Source organism: Eumetopias jubatus, unplaced genomic scaffold (assembly GCF_037043125.1).
Source record: "Eumetopias jubatus isolate StellerSeaLion01/CBP00866 unplaced genomic scaffold, mEumJub1_p1.0 scaffold_7, whole genome shotgun sequence".
Classification (NCBI taxonomy): Eukaryota; Metazoa; Chordata; class Mammalia; order Carnivora; family Otariidae; genus Eumetopias; species Eumetopias jubatus.
In genome coordinates this window covers 35,675,437-35,699,942 of record NW_028274813.1, presented here as the reverse complement: position 1 = coordinate 35,699,942, position 24,506 = coordinate 35,675,437, and the positions used below count along the sequence as shown (strand labels likewise).

Below are 24,506 nucleotides of genomic sequence, written 5' to 3'. Positions count from 1 at the left end.
CTCAGTGCACAGAGGAGAGAGAAACTTTCCAGTACTTTCTCTGGTTACTCATCAATGCCCCTTTCCTGCAGGCTGATGGCTTGGGAGCAGGAAAGCAAGGTGGGGGTGAAGGAGATGACAGATGTGAGGCTCTCTGGCCTCTAGGCTATACCTCCTGGATGTACTTCTCAAGGCCCAGTGCCTGGCTCTACCTTTGGCAGTCAGTATCCTAGCCACGGACGCCCAGCCTCCCAGAGCCCAGGCCCTTACTTAGGGGGCTTCTCCACGGTGCGGTAGGTGCTGAAGGCCTGTAGCTGCTGCTGGACGCCCGCCAGGGAGTTGGCAAACCTGCGGCTGTTCAGGACGGTGACAGTCTGCTCGATCCAGGTGAGCAGCTCTGAGGCCAGCCCACTGTACTTTTCAATCATCTTCTCGGTCTCAATGGCATGGTCAATGACCTAGGGAATCACTTTATTACTTATCCTTATCAGAAGAGCAATGACACCAATGAGGCCCCCGGTGGGGACCACAGTGAAGGCGGTCCCCCTCTCCAGTCCTGGAGTGTTCCACGGTGGGTTTGTTCCCTGAGCCCAAAAGCAGTGCTAAGGCAGGAGGAGTGGACTGGAAGTGGACTGGCAACATTAGCAGGGAGCTACCTCTGCTAGGGTTCAGGGGCAGCTCCACCCTCCCCCTAAGCCTATAAAACACTGGTAAACTTGCTGTGCCAGGACATCAGCCACTAGAAGGGCCAAGGTCTTGTTTATTTTAAAATGCATTATTAGGAATCCAGGGCTTCTAGGCACTGCCTTTGCTAACCACCAGGCACACAAGGATGAATGAGAAATGGTCTCTATCCTTGGGGAGCTGTGGGCCAGCAGGGGAAAGGCATCCGGCAGGAGGGTCTGTACAGTGGGATGGGTTCCTGATACACCACGGAGTGAAGAGGCTCAGAACTACAACAGACCAATACATAAAAGCCCATCATATCCCGTGGAAATGTTCATGAGATGGGGAATAGGGGTGAGGACGTTGGTCAGGACAGACCATCAACTTGTTTTGGAATTTAGCTTGGGAGCCATTATGGCAGCGGCAGTGCTTGGTTTCAGAGGAAGTTGGTGGGGGGTGATCTGTCCCCCCCCCCCCGCCCCCAACACACAGCTGGGGCCCAGACTCAGAGCTCTCGGGATGGAAAAGGAGCGTCGCAGTGTGGCGAACAGGGAAACGAGGTGACACTCCGTGAAAGTACCTTGCCCACGCGCTTGCCTTCCACCGCGAGCACCTTCATCTTGGAGAAGTAGTGGTAAAATGCCACCACATAGGTAATGATGGATTTCTCATCAGGGTTTTCCGTGAAGACATCTGCAAGGGGAAGGAGTGCATGCTCAGGACCCAACTGGAAGCTGGAACGGTCAGGCTCAGAGGGTTTATCTCCCTGTTCCTCCTCCAGCACGAAATTCAACTCCAGGCACCGAGAGACAACCAGAGGGGTGAGAATGAAAGAGTGTTTGCGATTTTCGCAAGAGGATGAAATCCATATTTGGACCACAGAGGGAGTGAAAGGAGTGAAAAAGAAGAATCCAGAGACTACAAATGGGCCCCCGGTTGGGCCAGGTGAGGGTCAGGAACCGCCTTGGATCTGAAGAGCAGGCCCGGAGCAGAGCGCTGGCCCGTCGCTGTGTCTGCGACTGGCCCGGCACTGGGCCTAGACTCCTCTCAGTGTCCTGACAGTCTGGGGCTCCCTCTGGCAGGAACGTTACCTCCCTCACAGCAGCAAAGGGCTGGAGCAGGTGCAGCTCACCTTCGGGGTCGAGGAGCGGGATGATGCCCAACTGACGCTCAGCTACCTTGAATGCATGCTCTAGGTTGTGCCGCGCGTTCGAGTCCTTCAGCTTATCAAAGTCGATCAGGTCAGGCCTGGGGACAAGGCCAGACTGCTAAAAGGCGGTGGCCACAGCATTGCCCAACTACAGGGCAGCCCCGGCACGAAGCAAAGACAGTGGACAGACAGCTGGGCAGAAGTGAAAGGAGGAGAGAGAAAGCAGGGGAGGGGCAGCTGTGAGCACCAGAATGTGGGGAAGGGGCAGAGGGCATGCCCGGAATTTCAGGGAGGCAGGAAGCTGCGGGTGAGAGAAGGCTTGAATGGGGACCTCCACGTTGTGTGCGATGTACCCAAACAGCCCAGGGGCTCTGCCCTCAGCCCTGCCCACCCCGCTTACCGGTGCCTGTGTATCAGGGCATTAAAGGCCAGGCCGTCCTTCCAGCTGGAGGTAAAGTTGGTGACATTGACCTGGGGGTAACTGCAGCCAAGAGAAACATTAAGACCTAAGAAACAGATTTTTCTGGGGTCCTCAAAAGTGTATGAACTGAAGGACCAATACACAGGAGAGAAATGGATCTGTCGTCCCTTCTTGAGCCCCTTCAGCAACAGACGAAGAGGTTCCTCCATAAGGTGGGCCCAAGAGACTCGCACACCCAACAGACACCACGGTCTGACCCAGGCAACTCTGGAAAGGAATCCCGAATTCCAGGCCTCCAAGAATCAGGTCCGGATACATTTTGCATCGGTTACGCCGAAGCTGCTATAGTTCTGGGTGATGGCATGTGTGTCCCTTGGCTGTGGCAGTACGTGGGGGAAGCAGGAGGGGAGCGGGGACCAGAGCAGCGAACGGGTTCCCAGGACATACCCTGCTGTCTTCATTTGACACCACAACAGTAGCGCATCCTTGGCAGAGCGCGTCTCACGACCTTCTTGAGTTTGCACGACAATGTCCTGAATCTAGGGGTGTGGGAACGAGAGAGGGAGAAACGAGATTTGCATCTGGCTCCGTGCCTTCCTGCTCTCCCTGGGAAGCTCCCTCCCTCTCTCTTCCTTCTTAGCCATCCATCTGCCTCGCCGGCCCTGCACCACCACCACAGTGCAAGGCCCTGGGTCCCCGTGGCCTGTTTCCCCGCCTTAGTCAGCTGTAACGGGCCAGGGATGGCCTCCTCGTGTCAGAGGAGACAGCCCTAACTTGATAACTAATGGGACAGTGAGAATAAACAAGATGCCCCAAATCCTCCTCTAAGGAACAATGCCCTGAAAGGGACAACATAAATATTGAAAGGTATTCTGTTTTGATTAGTAGCGCCTCTTTCCATTCTTCCCAATTCTGTGGGCACTACTGTTTCATTGTACACACCCGCAGAGTGAAATTGGATCCCCAGCACCCCTCGGATGAGAGCTTCCATCTGTGAGTTGTTTGCTATCTTCTTTCTCCTTGCTCTCCCTGCCCTCAGGACTTGATTCTTCTTCTTTTTTTTTTTTTTTAAGATTTTATTTATTTATTTGTCAGAGAGAAAGGGAGAGAGAGACAGAGAAAGAGAGCACAAGCAAGGGAAGAGGCAGGCAGAGGGGGAAGCAGGCTCTCCACTCCACGTAGCGAAGAGCCCGACGCGGGGCCCGATCTCAGGACCCTGGGATCATGGCCCGAGCCGAAGGCAGCCGCCCAACCGACTGAGCCACTCAGGCGTCCCAGGACTAGATTTTTCCTGTCCCCAAGCCAGCAGGTGGAAGGCCCTGCTTTCCTTCCCTTGCACTTTCTAAATTCTCTTTACAAATAACGACCCTTGAATTTCAGGATGGGAAGAAAAAAGTTCCTGATTGAAAAACTTAATATAGATCTTCTGTATTGTTTTTGCAACTTCTGAATCAAACGATTTAAAAAAAAACCAAAAAGTTACATAGGTGGGGGGAAAGCGACAAAAGCAGATCTCCCGGCCAGACCTCACCCCAGCTACTAATTTCTATCTTCTCCCTCAAAAGACTACACTGCTAACTGAACAGCTCTCCCTGAGCTTCAGCAATTAGTCAGTGCAGAGGATGGTCACTTCTTCCTATAAATACTGCCCCATAGGACAGGTTTCTAGCTTCCCAGAACGTGCACAAATACACGTCATTCGCCTTCCTGACCCAGGGAGGCTCCCTCTGCTCCCTCAGGAACCCACCTGGAAGCGAAGGATGATGGTCCAGATGAGGCCCAGGACCAGGCGGTGGTTGCCATCCACGATGTCATGGGAGCCCATGTTTTCCAGGTGCACACGCTGCTCCTTGAGGAACTGTAGGGCCTTGTCCACATTCTCCAGGCAGTGGATGCGCATCTTCCCCTTTGTGGGCTTTGGCTGAGGGACGGCATTGACCCCATGGGCATGGAGGGACCTCACAGTCACCCCAGAGGTGACTGCAGCCTGGGTCAACTCCTGTCATCAGCATCCACCCTCACCCTCCCAGCCAATCTCCAACTCTCAGGTTCACTCCTTGACACTTTTCAATCCCATCCTTTCTGCAAAGTTCAGACGCTCCCCCTTTCTTGGGCACCCAGAGCTCTGTAATTGGGCTGCATTGGTATTATTCCTGGGTTGGAACAAAGACTTCTGAGGGGGTAATAAATGCCATTCAAAAGCACTGACACAACAAACAGTTGAGCACTTATTCTATGCCAGGCACAGTTCTAAGAACTATTAACTGCCTGTGATAAGAGTGGCTTTTTGTTTGGGGATTGACAACGCGGGCCATCCCACCATCCAAGCTCCTCCCTCCCCACCTCTGAATGGCCCCAGCCAAAACTTAAGGGGCCCACCACCGAGAAGTAACCACATCATGTGAAGGGTTCCCAATGGTAACTCTTTCTATAAGAGGCAGCAGCCTGGAGTTGAAAAAGTCAACGGAAGAACATGGTATGTTTTCACTCAAACCCCGAGGATCTTAGTACCTCATCAGGTACAGGTATCATTTATTACTTAGGGGAAACAAGGAAAAGAAGGTCCTGACTGATAGACCCAAGGTTATGATGGAAGTGACTGAGCAAAACTTGAACCTTAATCTGGTTCTCCCTCAGAGACAACATTACTGCCAGGTGGGTCACGATGGAGAGGGCCTATACTACATTTCCACTTGTAAGAGTGATAGGACACACAGGAAAATATCTTCCATGCTCTTCTCTTGGTTCCAAGAAGCGTGTCAATTTCTCCAGCTGGGTAACAGAATCCATCTTAGCCTGCGTGAGGAGGCTGAGGGTGGGTCCACTGCAGGCCAGCCACAGATGCCTTGCCCCCCAGTGGAGGAATCAAGAGCTCTGCATGGCTTCTGGGAGAAGCATGAAGAGGTGGGAATGGCCAAGAGGCAATACGTTCTGACAAGAGGTCAGAGAACTCAGTAAGCCACACGGACATCTCACATCAGTAAGTAATGAAACCTCCCAAAAGAAGAGGGAGAAACCTTGAAGGCCGTGAGAACTGGAAACATCCCCAGTCATGTCTTTTCTAAAGAGGGGGCACAGCACCAGCCACAGGGTTCGGGGAAAGGGGCTTTTACCAGCATCTCTCCAGAGAGCACCTCCAGCAGCTTGATGAGCATCCGCCCATCCCGCAGGTCCTTGTAGAGGTCAGTGATGCGGCAGGGCACGCGAGCCAGATTCGAGTTCACCCATTTCGTGAAGGTCTTCTTCTGAACAACTTCCCGCTCATCTGAGTGGGGAGAAGAGTCTTGGGTGAGGTGCCCAAGGTTGGCAGTGTCAATGTGCAATGGGCTGAAGGATTTTCTCTTAATTCCAGGGTCCCCTGATCCTTGGCAGGGGAGGCAGATGTGTCTATCCCACTCCCGGCCTAGGAACATTTGTGATCAGGGTGTAGCCTTGGGCAACATGGGTCCATGTGCCATGACTGCGGCAATGAAGAGAGAACTTCCACCACCACATTCTACGCACAATGGCTATGCACCCCTCATGCAGCCACCTGTTTCCTGTGCCTGACAGAATGCTGTCCCACTGTAGCGGCAAGCTCGGATTTTAATGCAAGGTTCACCCATCTACCCATCCGACCAACATTCCCTCTGCCTAGGATGGTCTCTCTTGCCCTTCCCCTCTCCAGCCCCCTCCACCCAACTCCTATTTGTCTGGCGGGAGTCAGTGCTTGTCTGAAAAGCTTTTCCTGACCCCTTGGCTAGGTTAGGCCTCCCCGTGTGTGCCCTCGTCCCTGCATATGCATTTCTTATTAAGATCTTGCTTCACATTCATAAGAGTTGAAAGCCCATCTCTCCTGCAAGAGTGTAGGTATCTCGAGCCCAGCGAAGTCTTGTCTGGTTCACTTCTATATCCCTAAGGCCCAGAGCCTGGTATACAGTGAGTGCTCCAGAGCTGTATTGTAGTCGATTGCACAGTTATTCAGCTCCTGTTGGTGGCAGGCTTGGGCTAGGTCTGATAATTCATAAAAGTCAAACCAACTGCCTGCCCTCAAGGAGCTCCTGGTAGGCAGAGAAGAATGATGAGCAAGGCAAGGGGAATGTGTGATCCACACGAGGTTAGAGATAAGGGAGGCTTGGGTTGGGGGCTAGCCATTGCGTTATGCTGGATCTCTCACCCCCAGAATGGCAGAGGAAGGGTGAACTCTTGTTCTGTTGGCTTCAGTGAAGAGTTTGTGGCAAGAGGCTGCAGGCAGTCTGGTGCAGGAGCTGACCTGGCAGTGGGGCTGGGCCTCTGGCCACGGAGGATCCCTGGGGAGGGTGTGTGGGGGGTCGGGCACAGAGAGGGCAGACTCAGAGCAGCCCAGCCAGGAGGGATGCCAGCACCCTGGGAGCAGACTAAACGTCCGCTTGGCCGAGCCCAAACCGTGGCAGGGTTGGCTTGTTAAATTATTAAATATCTGATTGAACAACAACAAAAAGAGGAGCCCAGCAGCGTGGGCTCAAGGGTATAATTTTTCACGGTTCCTGAGGTACACAGCGTCCAATGCCTTCCTATTGCACTGCTATTTTGGTGTTAGGAACTCAGACATTTTATTCACTTCTTCATTCATTCAGCCAATGTTTACTGTATAATGGCGAGGTGCCAGGCTCTGGGGGGAGGTGAAACTCAAGGACAGGAAAGACAGCCCTCTCCTTGAGGCAGACACACTCTATTATAAAGAAGACGAGCCCTGGTGTCCCATATAAAGACTTCAATGGCAGCCGTCTAAATAAGACTTCCGCAAAGAGGAAAAATACCACTACTGACTCTCTAAGTCTCACATATAAAATTAAAATGTCAATCCACTCAACCGGGACCTCTGGGCAGAGTTTCAGGGGGAAAACTCTCCTTACTCTTTTGTTGGCAGCAAATTAAACCACTTTCCTGATTTCAAGGACTGTTCAGTAAAATGTAACTGAAGATTCAGTGATGCACTGGCATTTATTCTGGGGCATGTGTGGATTTAGCAGAGTCAGTCACAACTCCATGGTGCCTTCCCTAGAAACTAGATTTTAATACTTTATTTATTTATTTATTTATTTGAGAGAGAGAGAGAATGAGATAGAGAGAGCATGAGAGGGGGGAGGGTCAGAGGGAGAAGCGGACTCCCTGCTCAGCAGGGAGCCCAATGCGGGACTTGATCCCAGGACTCCAGGATCATGACCTGAGCCAAAGGCAGTCGCTTAACCAACTGAGCCACCCAGGCACCCTCGAAACTAGATCTGTTTAAAGAAGGCGCTAGCTCTTCCAACTGATTGTGGAGCTTTGACCAAAGGACTGAAAGTTTTAGCCCCTCTAGAGATCAGTGTATCAAAAACCTAAAGTGCTTTCTTCCTTTCGCCTTTTCCTGTTTTTAAGAATCCAAAAATTTCATTACACAGGTGCTGAAACCCTTTTATTTGTGCTTGACAAAGGGTAAGGAAGTGCTTTTAGCCGGGGATGTGGGATTTAATTCTTGGCTGCTGGGCTGGCACACAGATTTGTACTGATGTGTCCTAACTGACCCTTAGACCTCCCCAGTTTTCAACATACAAATGAAGCCTCCTAGACCCCAAAATGTTGGAGCCACAGTTTAGAGCTCAGGGAGGCAGCTTCCTGGCTGCCTTTTACTTGGAGGCTAGGGTGAAATTGCCCAGAATCACCAGGACCCTGAAACATTCTGCAGTGTAGAGACACGGGAAAGATTCTGAGAAGCTAATGATAAACCTGAGGAGAGAAAAGGCCCAGGGGTGGGAATTAATTTCCATTAGCTGTTTGCTCTGGCTGTCCCACATCGGCATGCTCAGCACATTCACTCCTAGCATGGCCCAGGCGCTCATCGGGAGCCCTCCAAGTGCAGGAGAGGCGGGTGGTCCAGGGCCAGCTGGGGTGGGAACCTGGCTGGTGGGGACAGGTCGGGGCAGTGGCCATGCATGGGGCTTGCTATCCCCAGGGAACCTGGGCCAGCTTGCAGTGACCCTCTGTGGAACGGAGGCTCAGCAGGGTCCGGCTAGGGGTCAGACCTTATTCCGAGACTCCTAACCCTGCCAGTGCAGGAAAAGGGAGCAAATCCACCAGCATGGCTTGACTCAAAGCCAGAGCCTCAGAAAACCCTGGTGCTTCTGCCGCCCTCAAGCTTAGGGCATCTCCATTCCTGCCTGTTCTTCTCCCTCTTTCTTTCCTTCCCAGGCTGTGGCCATCCTCAGTCCTCCCCTAAATGTCAGGGCTTCTCCTAAAAAACTCACCCTCTTCTCTGAACAGCCGGCTAGAACTGTCTGGATATTGTGACTGGGTGATCTTTCTTTTACACTCTTTTTCAAAGGTTTGGTTTGAGGTCAAATAAACCCACAATACCAAAACTCAAATATTTATCCACTAGCAAGTGAGTTTATACATGCAAAGTGTTTAGAACAGTGCCTGGCGCGCAGAAAGCTAGCCGTAAACGTCCTCATCACTGTTAACATCACTACTACTGCGATTACAACATGTAGGGTCCTGTCCTGGATGCTGTGCAGGGCACAAGGCAGGCTCCCTTTCCCCAAGGGGCTCATGATCTCGTCGAGGAAACAAGACAAAAACCCACGAGCAGTTAATTTTGCAACCACACAAGAGATAAAAGGCAGTTCATTTTAATAATACAAAAGCTGTCACAAGGTGATACTGGATTAATTACCAGATAAATGGTCATGGGCCAAAGAGGAAAGAGGTCATTTCTAATTGGAATAGTCAAGCAGTAGGCGGTGGGAGAGGGGGTGGTCTCACGAAGAAAACCACTTTGGACAAGCAGAGGAGGAGGGGAGCCAGGGAGGCAAGACGTTCCCAGACAGAGAGGCATGGAAGGATGGAACCTTTTCGGGGGCCGCTGGGTAGCTACAGGTAAGCCGGAAACATGTGGAAAATAGGTTTTTAGCTGAATATGGAAAGCCCGGAATGAAAGGCTAAGTTTAGATTTAATCCTAGAGGCAAAAGATACCACTGAACGGATGGCAGGATCTTTTTCTGAAACACTCGTTTATAAGGCCCTCAATGATAATTTAAAAAAACAGTGTTTCAGGGGCGCCTGGGTGGCTCAGTCGTTAAGCGTCTGCCTTCGGTTCAGGTCATGATCCCAGGGTCCTGGGATTGAGCCCAGCATCGGGCTCCCTGCTCTGCGGGAAGCCTGCTTCTCCCTCTCCCACTCCCCCTGCTTGTGTTCCCTCTCTCACTGTCTCTCTCTCTGTCAAATAAATAAATAACATCTTAAAAAAAACAAACCCCAAAAACAGTGTTTCAGCCTAAAAAGAAGTGTGTAAAACCTACATAAAGAAAACCTGAAAAGGCTCCTGAGGCATACAAAAGATTTGAACACGTGTGTAGAAAGGCACATCTGATTCTTGAATAGAAAAACTCAATATCACAAAGTTGTCAGTTTACCCTAAATTAATCTATATATTGAATATTATTTTAGCTATATTTAAATTATATAATTTGGGGAAAACTAGAGGAGCTATGAGAAATTCATTGGGAAAACAAAAACAGCTAGGAAAATTCCTAAAGAAGAGTAACAGACCTTCCCAAGTGCTTTTTCTATCAGATAAGTAAAGCACAGCATAAAGGTACAACGATAAAACTGTGTGCTACTAGAATATGAATAGACACATCAATGGAACAGAAATAGTTCCAAGCACAGATAGGCATTTGATATCTGATAGACATGGTGCTTCAGATATAAAGGGGAAAGAAGGATTATTGGATAAAAGGTATGGACAAAACTAGATGCCATCCAGGAAAAATTAACTTAAATATATACCTCATGCTCCAGGATAATTTCATTTGGATAAAAACTGAAATGTAAAAATGAAACCATAAAAATACCAAAACAAATCATGGTTGAATGTATTTTTTTTAATAATGCTGGTATATAGGACACAAAATTCAAAAGGCATAAAATAAAATATTGAAAAGTTCAACTACATTAAAAAAAACTTCAGGCAAAATTTCTGCTCCTCTTAATTAAAAAAAAAAAAAAACTTGTGTGGGTTAGAATACTGTAAGCAAAGTCAAACAAATGACTAAAGATATTTGTAACTCACATCACAAAGAGCCAATTCACTTAGGATATAAGGAACATATACAAATTAATGAGGAAAAGGACCCACAATCCAATAGCAAAATGGACACATGTATATGAACAAAAAGTTAACAAAAAACTGTAAAATCTCTTAAATGTGTAGAAAATTGTCCCAGCTATTCATAGAAGTACAATTTAAAAGTATAAACATATATAAAAATTTTAATAAATGGTCCTTAGTCTGAGCACATTAATCATAAAAGACATTTTTGAGACAACTGGGAAAATTTGAATATTAAGTGGGTATTAGGTTATATTAGAGTTGATGTTAATTTTATTCAGTCTGCATTTTTTGCCAGCACATAGCTTTAAGCTAGGGGTAAAGCTAGGTGTAATAGTGGTATTATGGTTAGGTGGGAGATGTTCTTGTTTTTCAGAGGTACATATTAAAGTATTAGGGGTAAAATGTTGTGACAATCTTCAATTTACTTTAAAAACACTTCAACCCCCTAAATGGACAAGCAAATATGGCAAAAAGTGAACAGTTGTTAAGTCGAGGTGATGATTCATTATACTTTTATCTGTATTTTTTTGTATGTTTGAAATTTTTCATACTAAAAGCCAAAAAGTACAATGACAGTACATCAAGACACTTTCACTTATCAGGTGGGCACAGATGCAAAGTCTGATAAAATACAGTGTTTGGTTAAGGGCGTGGGGAAAGACAACATTCATATGTTGCTAGAGAAGGTATAAGAGACAATTTTGGCAAGAATGGTCAGAATTATATATTCAGTAATTCCACTTCTAGGAATATGTCCTACAGATAAACTCATATATTGGGAAATAATCAATATATAAGTTTATTCATTGCATTTTTAAAAAGAGACAAAGACTGGAAGCAATGAAAATGTTCACCAATAGGAGACTGGTTAAATTAAAACTGTATGTCCATACACTGGAATACTTGCTATTAAAAAAATGAGGCTGTTTATGTATTAATATCAATAAAACAATCTTCAATATATCTTGGGTGAGGGGAAAGCACATTATAGAACAATGTATAGTAAAAAAAAAAGCTGGGAGAAATAATATAGACCATTTGGTAATATATGCATCAAATATTCCTGGAAAGTTACATGAGAAACTGATAACACTGGTTATGGGAAAAGAATTGGGTATCTGGGGGCGCCTGGGTGGCTCAGTTGGTTAAGCGACTGCCTTCGGCTCAGGTCATGATCCTGGAGTCACGGGATGGAGTCCCGCGTCGGGCTCCCTGCTCAGCAGGGAGTCTGCTTCTCCCTCTGACCCTCTTCCCTCTCGTGCTCTCTCTCTCTCAAATAAATAAATAAAATCTTTAAAAAAAAAAAGAATTGGGTATCTGGGGGGACCAAGGTGGGAATAAAACTATTTTATGCATCTTTTGAGTGTTACCCACTGGATGTACATATTATTTATTCAATAGAAAAATACATTTTTCCTTTTTTAAAATATTTTGTTTATTTCTTTGACAGTGAGAGAGGGAACACAAGCAGGGGGAGCGGGAGAGGGAGAAGCAGGCTTCCCGCGGAGCAGGGAGCCCGATGCTGGGCTCGATCCCAGGACCCTGGGACCATGACCTGAGCCAAAGGCAGATGCTTAACGACTGAGCCACCCAGGCGCCCCCATTTTTCCTTTTCTAAAGAAAATATTAAACTGTTTTTTTCTCCTCCTCTCTCCAAGATAGCCCAGTTGCCTTTTGTGTCTTGCCTCAGGACTTTTCACCAGACAAAAATCACAAGCATGGTTAGCCAGCTGAGCCACAAGAGAGGGGTAAGGGAGAGAGGGAGAAGGTTTACAAGGTGAGGAACAACCCCCCCCCCCCCCACCTCCTGAGAACAGAGCCCAGGAGGGAGAGTTTCCCTCTGCCTCCCTGACCACCACAGAGCTACTCTCTGAGGTCTGGCCCTCTGAATATCCCCAACGGTTGTTTTAAAGCACAGAGCTCTCCTCCTGGGGTCAAGGCTCTTTCCCTCTCTTGTGAGATAGCTTCTCTAGGCTTCCTCTCGGCTCTTCCTTCAACTTCCCTCCTCCCTTGGCCACAGCACATCTGTCACTGGCCCCACCTACTCCGGTACTTGCTTCACTTCCTGACATCACAGGCATCTGGCAAGTTTGTTATCGGAAGTCCCAGGTGGGGCTGTTTTAAAATAGAAGCTTTATTACACACTGGCTGTTCTTAAGTCAAATGGTAAGGTTGAAATATCTTATCTACCTTAATCACCCAGGTCTAGGGCCATCTAGTCATTCCTGCCATAGCTTCCTATAAAATTCCTTGAGTGCTTCATCTCTCTCCCTCTTTTGTCTGTTAAAAATCTGCTCTCAAGAATAGAGAATAGCAACCTAAGTATTCAAAACAGGATTATCATGATCATTTTGGTACTTATAAAGATATTAATAAGGTTGTAGAAGACCTTTCAGTGGCAAGAAAGGATATTAGAATACATTTTAAGGGAAAGTTCAGATTATAAAATTACATGCATAATATGACCCTGGTTTTGTAATTTTTAATATCCATTTAAAAATGAAAGCTTCAGCTGGATGTTGTTACAGCTGAGCGGTAAGACTGTGGGTGACTTTTCTTTTTGCTTGTCTATAGTTTCTAAAATTGCTGCAATGAACATGTATGTATTCCTTTCATAATAAGAAACAACAGATGTCATGGAGAAAAATAGGATATAAAGCTCATAAACCCTGAGGAATAAATGACTGATGAAAAGTTACAAAGGTTTTGTTTTTGTGTTTTTGAGGAAGCCTGCATTTTTGCCAGCACCCAGGCCTAAGGTATGGGTAAGGCTGGGTGGTCGGAAAGACAAGAGGGTGAGGAGGCCCCATGCGAGGCCCATGGACCACCAGCTTGGGCCTGAAGCCAATCATTTAACGTTGAGCCTTTTGTAGGTTTACAGCCTCAGAGTTCTCTCCTTCTCATGCCAGGAAGCCAAGAGCTTTGGGAACCTGAGTGAGTGATACTTGAACTCCCATGAACTTGTGACAAACCTCGAAGATACAGTTGGCAATCCTATAAAGCCTAGCGGAGGGGCAGATCCTCAGGGACACATCATAAATGATGTTGGTAGCACAAATTCCACCCTGTAGTTTAGTTTGGAGAGGAACTTTTCTTTCAGCCAACCAACTTTCATGACACTAGTACTGTGAAAGGCTAGAACAGGATTCCCCCACCTACAAGACGTAAAATCTAGCTAGGGTTGATTCCGAGAGAGAACTCTAGGATGCTTATTACATACGTGCAAAGGCAAGAATACAGCACATAAGACTGACTTTAAAAGTGAGCAGAGTTGGACACTAAGATGCTGGTTAACTATACTGGTGTACAGTAATACAAAGGAAGACTATATGGCCATGAAAATTATAATCTGCATGTTTACAGACATGAAAAGATATTCACAGTATACTGCTCAGTGAGAAAAATTCTAAGATTATAATATAATGTTTAAGTACTTACACACTTTACACAGAGTCCTGTATTTATAGGCATTAAAATATCTGTATGGGTCATTAACAATGTCCCTAGTTTTCCCTTTTTTATCTATTTTTCTAATCTTTTCTATACTAAATATATATTTTTGGGTAATAAAAATGTTTAAAGATATAGAAGTATTCATCCTATTTTTTAAAAATAAAATAGGGTCTTTACATATAGTAGGAAAAGAAAGCAAGTTATTATATCCAATTTAGTTCTTAAAAAAATGTTTCTGAAGAAGGTTAATTTGGATGTGAGGTTTGAAGATGATCATGGTTTTAGAATGGCAGGGAAGGAAGTGGGGGGGTCTTGTTCAAAGGCCTCAAGGTAGACACTGGCAAATGTGTGTGTGTGCATGTGTGTGCAGGTATAGGAGTGCACGTACAGGTGTGCATGTCTGGGGGTGAGGGTGAGAAGCAGTGAACTGCCCCAGAGCAAAGAATCTGAAGGACAGTCTAGGGAATTTGAACCTTATACTCCAGGTAAAGAAAAGCCCGGAGGTTCTTTTTTTTTTTTAAGATTTTATTTATTTATTTGACAGAAAGAGAGAGAGAGCAAGCACACAGGGGAAGCTGCAGGCAGAGGGAGACGGGGGAGAGGGGGGAAAGGGGGGAGAGGGGGGAAGGGGGAGAGGGGGAGAGGGGGGAGAGGGGGGAGAGGGGGGAGAGGGGGGAGAGGGGGGAGAGGGGGGAGAGGGGGGAGAGGGAGAAACCGAAGCTCCAGGGTTCAGGGTAGAGGCATATGGTCAGCACTACTCTAACAGGTGGCTTCTTCCCGGGAGGCCAGAGCTGGAAAGGCCTTGTGCATCATCTGGCTCAAGCCCCTTGTTTTCCAGGTGAGGAGCAGAAAAGTGACTTGGCCAAGGTCACCTAACTCGGGAAAGCCCATGATGGCAGCAAGAGCAGAAGGATGACAATGTGATGATGGGCCACTTCTCCCTGTCGATGGCCCCCAAGCTGGCTCATGCTGCCATCTTCCCAGACTTTTGCCCAGCCTCCCCATAACCTGTTCCCCCCACTGAAGTCAGAGTGATATTTAACAACCCAAATGTAAGCATGCCACTTCCCTGCAAGAACCGTTTGATGGCTGTAGGAGTGGCTCCGTCCTTCGTCCTGAGAGCCTCCAGCTCTCCCTGCTGCAGGCTCCCACCCTTTGGCCCTTCGACCCCGCCACTCCTTTGCAAATAGTCCCCCTCAGTAAACTCCTCAGCCACCTTTCTGAGTTGCCGGCTGCTTCCTGCCAGGACCCTGAAGATACCCATGGCCTGTAAGGCCCCTGTGATGCGGCTCCTGCCTGCCCCTCCCATCTCCACCCCTCCATCCCCCCCATGCACTCACTCCAACAAGCCCCACTCCTCCTTGGGTGAGTTATAGGCTGTAGGTTATGTTAGAAACTCATAGTTCTCAGTAAATCTTTATGGAATTCATCTTAATTCATCATCATGCACATACATCTACATGTACAGAGACACACGTGTGATTATTTGATCTACTTCCTTCTCACTGGACTGTAAAATGAGATCCCCTGTTGATCCAGTTTCCAGAGTCTGAAGGCCAAAGGGTTTAGAGACAAAATGCTCCCAGAGACTCAGCTGCTACCAGCTTCCCTGTCATTCTCTCTCAATGACACGATAAAAAGGGAAAATGAGCAATCGCTACAGATGCTTGGAAACAAACACCACTCCTGGCACCTCTTCAGCCCGGCAGCATGCAGGGGGCTCCCAGATGGAGGAGGGGGAAGCGGATACCAGCTGCCCTGGGAACCGTCAGCACCATCAAGGGGTCACGGCCTGCCCTTGGGAACGAAGCGGACAGCCCACAGGAATGTCCCAAAGATGGAGGAGGCTATTACCGTGGCTCACTCAGACTGCATGGCATGGGGAGGGAAGAGTCTTATTATTAACCTCGGTGTATTAATATTTGAAAACAATCTTCACGATGATAGATAGCAGTCACCCAGAAATGGGGACAGCCTTGGTTCTGCAAAGCATTCTCAGAGGAAGAACAGCTTTTCTGGAGAGGGGAGGGAGGCCAGTGGGAGAAGGTGTTATGTCCTGGGCCGGGGAGACTGCCCCAGAGCACACAGCAAGGGGGCGGTGGTGGTGGTGGGGGGGAACGACGCTGGCCTCTCGTGGATTTGTCTGCATCGGTCACCAGCAGGTTTATCTGAGCAGTGGCGTCTCAGGAAAGGAGGGGAAACTCACAATGGCTGACCTCCCAGAAAAAGCTGCTGAGCTAATTATTTTTTCTTCTGACAGTATACTAAAATGATTGCTGATGATTATACATATTTCTATGAATAGTATATTTTCCCAAAATATAGTCTCTCCACAGAACTCCAACTCATGTTTTGAAATCTGAGAAGAAAACATTTTAAAAACCCCTCATTAATGACACCATCTTTGTTCTCACAGGTAGCTTAAGAGAGACATTCAGACCATTAACACCTGATGCCGTGGTCTCCAGCAGCTGCCTGTGAACTTGTCAACTTAATAGGCTGCCAAGAAGCTGCTGAATCCCTGTGCCTGTGCTCCACCCCCCCTCCACACACACACACTGTGGTGAAATCCTGCTCTCTGAAAGGCATCATTCACCCTCTGGACACAAGGCCCTTCTCAGGCAACTGGGGCACCTCTGGGGTACCTGGGATCAGTGTGATCCTGGTGCAGGTGGGGAAGGAGGCCCAGGGAAAGGCCATGCATTACCTTTGGCTACCAAAGTCAGGAAGGAGCCCATATCACCCTCTCTCTGTGGAGTTTCTAGGGAGCCAACATGGGTGGGCAGGGAGCAGCGGGGTCTGAGGGCCACTGTCCTAAGGCTCTGATGGACTATCTGCTAGGCACAGAACTTAACCTTGGAGCCTGGGCAAAGTGGGTCTGGAAGACGTTCAAGGTTCAAAGTGGCAGCAACTCTGTACTTCAGAGCAAGGGACACAGCCCGCTGTGCACCTGCTGCCCTGCTGTGTTCTCTGAATTGTCCTCAACCAACCTCACCATGCGACCTCACCTCCTATCTAATAAGGAGGCTACAAAGACAGAATGCAGAAAGGAAAAGCATCTCTAGTTTGAAACATCACTTGGACTCCGATTTAAAGGCAAAACCAGGGTGGGCTACATCAATTTGTGCCCTTTGTTTGAAAAGGATGACTGTGTTCAACAGGCCACAGACGAGGACAAAGGGCATGTTTGGCTCTCTCCTTCTCACAGAGCATCGCAAGAGGCCCTGGCCTGCTCTCTGTACTGCAACCTTCCAGACACCTCTGTGCTCCGAGAAGCTGGAAATCCTGCAGTGGGTGGCACGTGGGGTGCCCAGATGCCTACCGAGTGTGTGGGCAAGGAGGGGGGAGGCTGATGCACAAGGTTTCTCTTTTGGGGGGAACCTTTGTGTTGCATTCCTCCTCTCCCACTTGGGCCACATCCACCCTGAGGCAGTGTCCTCACCTGAATCAGTGGGGTACCCAGCCAGATGTGAGGGGACAGGCAGGCAGGCAGAGGCCGCCTCTGGGATGAGGAGAGAGCACAGAGGACGGGCTTTTCTGGCTGGTAAATTCCCTGCAGCCTGCAGTGCCTCATCCCTCATCCCTCATCCAGACAGCCACAAATGTTTACCGAATGGCTCCCAGGACGAAAAGGGGGAAGGACAGGAAATGGGGAGAGAGTAAAAAGGAGGGTGGCTCTAGGAAGACACTGGAAGCCTTTCTACTGAGACGTGAAGGCTGGAACCTCTTGGCGGGGGGCAGAACTTGAGCTTTTCAACTGCTCCCCTTCCCCTAATCTTTCAAAAAAGTAGGAAGGTGCTAGAGGCAGTCATCAAAGCAGAGAACAATACCTGTTCAGGCTCAGAAGCCTCAGGGCTACCCAGCACTTAACCTCATGAGGTGCTGTCAGCTTTAAGACGCTGATGCTGAGAACTAACATCTGCCCAGGGACCTACTGGGCAAATATTCCTGCTGGACCCACCACCCAGTGCACCCCTGGGCACTGCTAAGGTCAAATCCATCCCTGTACATCCCCTTCTGCAGCATTTTCTTGCCCACCTCCCCCTTCATTTCAGTCAGGGTGATCCACAGTGTCAAATCCAGTGATTCATTTGGACAGAGGTCAGGTATTTGTATATCACTGTGGCAGTTTCCACACGGAATAACCAGATGGCTTGTTCATTTCAGTCCAGGGAGGAAGAGCTAGGAACGGTCTGAAAGGCAGAATAGGGAGTATTCCTTTGGAACTGAGAGGAAGTTGACTTAAGAGGCAGAAAAAAATGGAGCCCAGTTAACCAACTGCAAGTCTTCTAACCACAGGTCACTAAGTGGAGAAGGACCAGAGAAGCTGACACATGAGGAAGAACATCTAACAGGCCCCATCATTCTTTGGTTTCTCGGGCCTTCTGGGTCACCTGGCTGATAGCAGAGACGTGCCTGGGCAGCCTTAAAAGAGAAACATCTACAAAGCATGGGGCCTCATCCCTTTGCGTACTGGGTCTCTGGGGACGGAGCCAAGCGCTCCAAGCACAAGCATTAGCAGAATTTTCCCTGCTCCCTGGCTCCTTCTTCCAACCCAGGCCTTCTAAGACAAAGGAGGGTGGGGTTAAGGAGGAGGAAACAGGCCAAGATAACTGGGGCACTGACTGAGCTAATGATTCTGAAGGTCTGAAGTTAAGAGAAAGAACAGAAAGATATTACTAAGATTTCCTGTAAATCCTAACATTCACCTAGTATTTTATTACTAATAAAAAACTTTCATAAACTTTATCTTACTTGACCTTCACAACACCCTTGGGAAAGTACTACCATCCACATTTTATAAAACAGGAAATTGATTCAACCTTCCTGGCAGTAGCATTTGAGGTGGAACCTGGGTCTTGTGACATTTTTCTCCTCACCTCAAGACCTTCAATTTCAGAAAGAATCTCTCCAACTTTGCCACACACACCTACAAAGCAAACGACCGCCATCTTGTAAGAAACACAGGACTGAACGCCTTCCTTGCCAGAATGCTCTTAGGCATGGGGGAGTGGCTGCAATGAGAGGAACCAGAGGCACTTCCGATTCCTCAGCCTCAGTCAGTGGAAACACTGACCCCCGCCTAGGCTGCCAAGGCAGCCCCGAAGATAATACCGCAGAGAAAAAGGTCAAGAAATCTGGTGGAACCTGACAGCCCCTTCCTCTGCTCTGCCTACCCACCAGAACGGGTTCATCTGACCTCTCTACTTTGGACCCTTCCAAAGCTTTGGCTTCTCCCACAGGTCACTCAGCGTGGATTCTCAGGAAAGTCAGTAGACTGCTTAGGGTTGTTTTTCAAAATCCTGAACGGACCCCAAACTCCCAAACTGCCATGGTTACCTGTTGGTCAGATGGGTCTAGATCATTAAGGTCCAGGCATTTAGTTCTATACTCCATGGTCCCCCACCCGGGGGGTGGGGCATACAGATTCTCTGTAGATGAGCAGCAACCTCTTGGTGAGACACAGGCAAGGCGGGTGGAGGCTCCTTCCCCATCAACCTGATCAACTTACCTTCACCGGTTTCCCAACCTGCTCATCAGACCTTGCTGCCATTCACACTGTCCAACAGGATGATGCTGTGTCCCGCCTGCGTGTCACCCTTTACTTCTGAAGGCATTCTCCACACACGAGTCCCTGATTCTCCTTGTGCCTCCTCCTTTGCTCTCTCATTGCCATTTAATTATGTGACTTTCCTATGGTTCTTCTCTAATTCTACTTGTGCTAATTAATTATGAACATTGTTCATTTTCCCTAATAGATCATAAACTCCTTAGAGACAGATACTATGTTGAACTCATCTCTGTGGTTTCTTCTCCATTTTCATGTCTGGTCAGGGGTTTTAGCTTTACACATAGTAGGAGTATAATAAATCACTGTTAAAATGGAATTTACCGTGGTTTCTTAAAAAACAGGGTATCTGTGAAACTTATCAAAGGATCCTTTCACAAAAGACAGTCCCGTTCCTTGTACTGTCCTTTGACAAGACTTATGGAATCCCTCTCCCCCTCTATCACCAGGGTCACTGCAGTCAGGCTCAGTTGGCTCTGAGATCTAAAGACGGTAAAACCAGACTGGCAAAGACAAGGGTTCCCAGTTGGCTTATTTAACGAGGTTAAGATTACATAAGCAAAGCAAGGGATTGGTGCCGTTATCTGTCCTCAAGGAAAACCAAGAAAGGACTTTTTAAGGGTAGGGAATGGGGAGGAGGGGATGAAGGAAGAAGAAAGCGAGTTTCCTACAAAGAACAAGGACACAAAAGCTGATGGCTGAGCCCTGAATGGATTCTCCATCATGACAAGGGAATGAGACACCCCATTCCTTTTACAGAATGGGAAACCCAGATACTCCTAAGATGAAAGGCCATTATGGTCCCAGAGGGGCCGAGGGCCCTGCTCATGACTCAAGGTCAGCTGGAGACTGAGGCATCTGGGAGCACAGTGGAGGGAGAGAAGGTAGAAGAGTACTACCGGGAACTTTGGGTAGGGCCACTGAGTGATGGGGCCCTGGGAGAATCGCTCTAGAAAGTGCTTGTGGGAGAGGCTGGGTCCTTCTTACAAAGTGAAGATGGGGACAACTGATGATGGGGAAACAAATCTGAGTTGGGTTCATGACTGGTGGAGCAGGTGATGGAATCTACCCCCAGCCCTTCTACGCACACAATGCCCCACAGAACTCAAACTTTCCTTATTGGCCAAGGACTTCATGCTGGAGCACAGCTACCCTTGGCCAGGATCCAGGGCGGCAATGGTCCCAGGGGTTGGTAGGAAAAAAAATCCCAAGAATCAGATCTCAGCCAGCAGGGTGGAGGAGAAACCATTTCTGCTGGGAATTTAAGTGCGTGCTCTCTCTCTCTCTCTCTCTCTCTCTCTCTCTCTCTCTCACACACACACACACACACACAGAAATCGATTATAAACCTGCTAAGTAAAAATCTAATTCCAGTTTAAGGATAAGAGGTTTAGTCCAGAAAATCCGGCTTCCTGAGCCACTGTGGGGAGGATGTTATCTGTTCTCAATTTCCTATCAAATCCATCTTTTCTTTTGGGACCACAGCGAGGATGATGATAATTTCTCTATCTCTGCCTAGGGGACTGAGGTGCATCATGAAGCCCCATGCACCTCTACCTGGCTGTCCAGCCCCTCAGACACTCCTTCACCCAGACTTTCTCTTCACTCTTTGGCCACAGGTCATTCAGGACAGAGGCAGAGGGCTGGGCCTCCCTGGCACCGCCTCCCACCTGGGATGAGGTGAGGCATGCTTGAGAGCAGAGGCTCCCTGAGCCTGTGCTCCCTTCCAACAGGGCCAGGTCTCTCTTGGAGCCACACAACCATGTCTCCATCATGTCCCTGCCAGAGCTCTCGCCAGTGCACACATAGGATTGACCACAGGAAGGGAGGGGACTGAAGCTTGGGATTGTGAGACCAGCTCCTCTAACCCCCACAGCCCCAAATGGTACCTGCCAAGGCCTTGATCCGGGACCTCTCAAACAGCCTGGCTGAGCTGTTGTCATTATCCAGCTCATCGTCCGGGGCAGCCCAGCGGGCATTGATCCGGCTGTACGGTGGCTGGTTGCCCACGTTTTCAAACTCCGTGGCCGATGTCATGTCAGCAGGCTCTCAGCAGTTTCGCCTGCCTCAATCTTCATGGAAGGGTCCCTAGGGGGGACAGCAACACAGTCAGAGGGTTAACCCCCTCCCTTGGACTTTTTTCAGGGGAAACTTATTCAGAGCATCCAACAAGGGGAGGTCCTTACAGGAGCGGCACATCATGCCAGCTGCCGGGCCATGCTTCCCCACCCCCCCCCCCCCCCCGGGGTCTCTGGGTTAGAAAATATTGCAGCGGCAGCCGCGGCAACAGCAGCCCCAGGAACGGCGACAGTGGCGGCAAGGATGGAGAGCTGCATGCAGAAGGGGTCAGGACGGCCAGCAGGTGGAGACGTCAGTCGCAGCAAGCCCGCTTCCTCCAAACCTGCGGCCACCACAGCTGCGGGGAGCTCGGGAGGGATCAGGGAGAGGGGGCGGCTCTTCTGGGAGCCAGGGGGCTGGGCAGGGTGGGCGACGGCGTGGGGGCTGGGGGGGGGGGCGTGGGCAGAAAAGCAGCTCCGCCCTTTGGACTGGGGCCAGGACCAAACCTGGACGGAAGGTGGGGGCAGGAAGGAGGTGAGAAGCTGGAAGTTGGCGGAGTCCCACTCAGATGTGAATCAGTGGGGAGAGAGACGAACGTGAGACGCCACGGATGCCACCAGCCCTGGCAGCTGCGCTGGGGAAAGTGGGCTCCTCAAGGGCGCTGCCCAAGATCCCTCCCAGGGCTTTCCCAGCAGCACATATTTACAAAGCTGAGCTCTTGGTTTTGTCTTCTCTGAAAGGCAGTCAGGTACGTCGACAAGGTCTTCTGTTGAATCCCAAATCAGCCCAAGGAGCCCAGATGACCTGCTGTCCCGTCAGGCTCATCAGTGTGATGTGGGGGTGGTGGTGAGGGGACCTATGTGTGTTCATCTGTGCAATGCACGTGAGCACTGTGTTCTCACTTGCCTGGCATTTATATTTGCTCATTCATTCGTGATAACTTCAAATATGTACTGAAGCCCAACCAGAGGGCAGGCACTGTGCTAGGCAGTTAGGAGTAAGACAGGAAGGACCCTGTCCTCATGGAGTTTACCCTCCGGCAGCAAGACACCCCATTAAATAAGCAGCTCCAGTAAGGCATGGTGTGTGCCACTGCTGGGAAAGAACGAGGAATGGTGGCGGACTCATGGCCAGGCCGGGATGTCAGGGGGGGAAGGGTAAGCTGGTTCCTAAAGGGAGCCTGGAGGCATTCTGTGAGGGGATAAAGAGCAGGTAGAGAGTTCTGAAGGTGAGAAAGAACATGGCAAAATTTCAGAACGTGACAATGTTACTAGAGGGTGAGAGCAAGGTCAGGGAGAAAAGGGGTACAGGAGCGGTACAGATGTGGGGCTAGGTCTTGAATGTCTTGGGCCTTTGGAAAATGGAAAATGACTAGCTTTCCTTCAGCCTTAATTTCCTCACCAGTACCTCCCTTTCAGGCATCTCCCCAGGAAGCTAAAGAGATTCAGGAGATCAAGTCTATAAGACTCAACAGGGAGCCCAGAGCCTTGGATCCAAGAGAACAAAGGGGGTAGAGGTGGGGAGGCCATGAGGCAGAAAAATGACAAGTGTGGACAACCAGTGAGCTGTGAGGTAAACCACTCCCTCCATGAATGTGTGCACACACACACGTGCACTGACATTCCACAGACACATACATCTAACACACATACGCACACACCCAAACAGGCATAAGGTTGAAGAAATGATACAAGCTCACCAATCCAAGTGTAAATGCAGTGCTGTCGCCCTTATTTTTCAGACACAGAATCACTTCAGACTCCTCTTTCCCCAGGCTGATTAATCAATCCCACCACATCCCTTTGAGGTGAGACAGGAGCCAGAATTATCCATCTTAATTGCACAAGGAAGAAAACCAAAGGCCTCACATTGGATGAGGCCTCCCCAAGGTCATCTAGGGAATTCTTGCTACAGCTAGGGCTAAAGGCCAAGCTGTAGCCCGTTTATCCCCCTCTACTAGGCAGATTTTAGGGAAGCAGATTAGATTTAGGAGAGGAACACGGCACATGAGGACAGAGGGCATTCCGCAGCTTCCAGGACCTGGCAAAGGTGTTTGCTTCTCAGCGAAGGGGAGGCGTAGGGTGGGGAAGCCAGTCATCACCCCACAATGCCAGGCCTGTGCCCAAGAACACCCTCATCCCTTAGACAGCCTGTCGTCTTCCACAAATGGACACATGACTTCCAGGGCTGAGATTTCGCATTCAACTGGTTGGGCAAAGAGCGGGGAAGGACACCCTCCTCCCCATGCTCCCCCCAGCTTCCCTGAAGGGGAGCTACTGCTGGCTCCCAGCTCTGGGCAGGAGACAGGCTGACAGCCTGACCACCTCCTGCTGGGCCTCAAGCCTGTCCAGTAGCCCCCCCACCCCGAGAAGGGCCGGGCTGCCAGACACAGGAAGTGAAGTAAGATCATATCCTGCTTGCAGGAGGTAACTGGACCCTGGCTCTCCTTCTTGTCCTGGGCTATTTTTAAGAGCGACTGAGAGAGGCCCAGGCCACGGGCCGGTGGGAGGGTGGGGGTGAGATTACCTTTGCCAGGGCTCCGTAAATAAGTCTGCCCCAGAAAGATGAGCCTGAGCAGGCACAGCAGCAGGCCAGCATTCAAGACAAGATTGATGGCGCCGGGTGCAGAAGAGCAGCTACTAGACAGCAATTCATCCTGCTTAAAAACACCATGCCTGGGGCGCCTGGGTGGCTCAGTCGTTAAGCGTCTGTCTTTGGCTCAGGTCATGATCCCAGGGTCCTGGGATCGAGCCCTGCATCAGGCTCCCTGCTCTCTGGGAAGCCTGCTTCTCCCTCTCCCACTCCCCCTGCTTGTGTTCCCTCTCTCGCTCTCTCTCTCTCTGTCAAATAAATAAATACAATCTTTAAAAACAAAAAACAAAAACGCCATGCCCCCTGCTGCTGTGGCTTAGAGAGGGCAGCGGTAGGGCAGTGGCTTGGCTGGGAAGTGATAAAACACATGTATATGTCTAAATACCAAAGTCTAAGGTTTTGGGGGGTTTTGTTTTGTTTTTAGGATGTCAGGTCCCTGAAGACAACCACCAAAGAAAGAAGATTCAGAAACTAAAGGAAAGCCCTCTTTCTCCTGCCCCCAGT

At 49.2% G+C, this 24,506-nt stretch overlaps 1 protein-coding gene across 3 annotated transcripts in view; it reads right to left on the bottom strand.

Moving 5' to 3' along the window:
* The window catches only part of SPTB (spectrin beta, erythrocytic), a 116,935-nt gene that overhangs the window by 40,977 nt on the left and 51,452 nt on the right, over positions 1–24,506 (bottom strand). For 2 of the 3 annotated variants that reach the window (XM_028115784.1, XM_028115854.2), the window contains exons 2-9: positions 21,242–21,440; positions 5,330–5,481; positions 3,964–4,137; positions 2,664–2,755; positions 2,196–2,276; positions 1,778–1,893; positions 1,226–1,338; positions 250–437 (exon numbers count right to left, since the gene is read on the bottom strand). In XM_028115784.1, the coding sequence (XP_027971585.1) occupies positions 250–437; positions 1,226–1,338; positions 1,778–1,893; positions 2,196–2,276; positions 2,664–2,755; positions 3,964–4,137; positions 5,330–5,481; positions 21,242–21,389 (1,064 nt within the window). In that variant the 5' untranslated portion in view covers positions 21,390–21,440. Of the gene's footprint in view, positions 1–249; positions 438–1,225; positions 1,339–1,777; positions 1,894–2,195; positions 2,277–2,663; positions 2,756–3,963; positions 4,138–5,329; positions 5,482–21,241; positions 21,441–24,506 lie in introns of those variants that run through there. The other variant, XM_028115934.2, reaches the window with a different exon arrangement.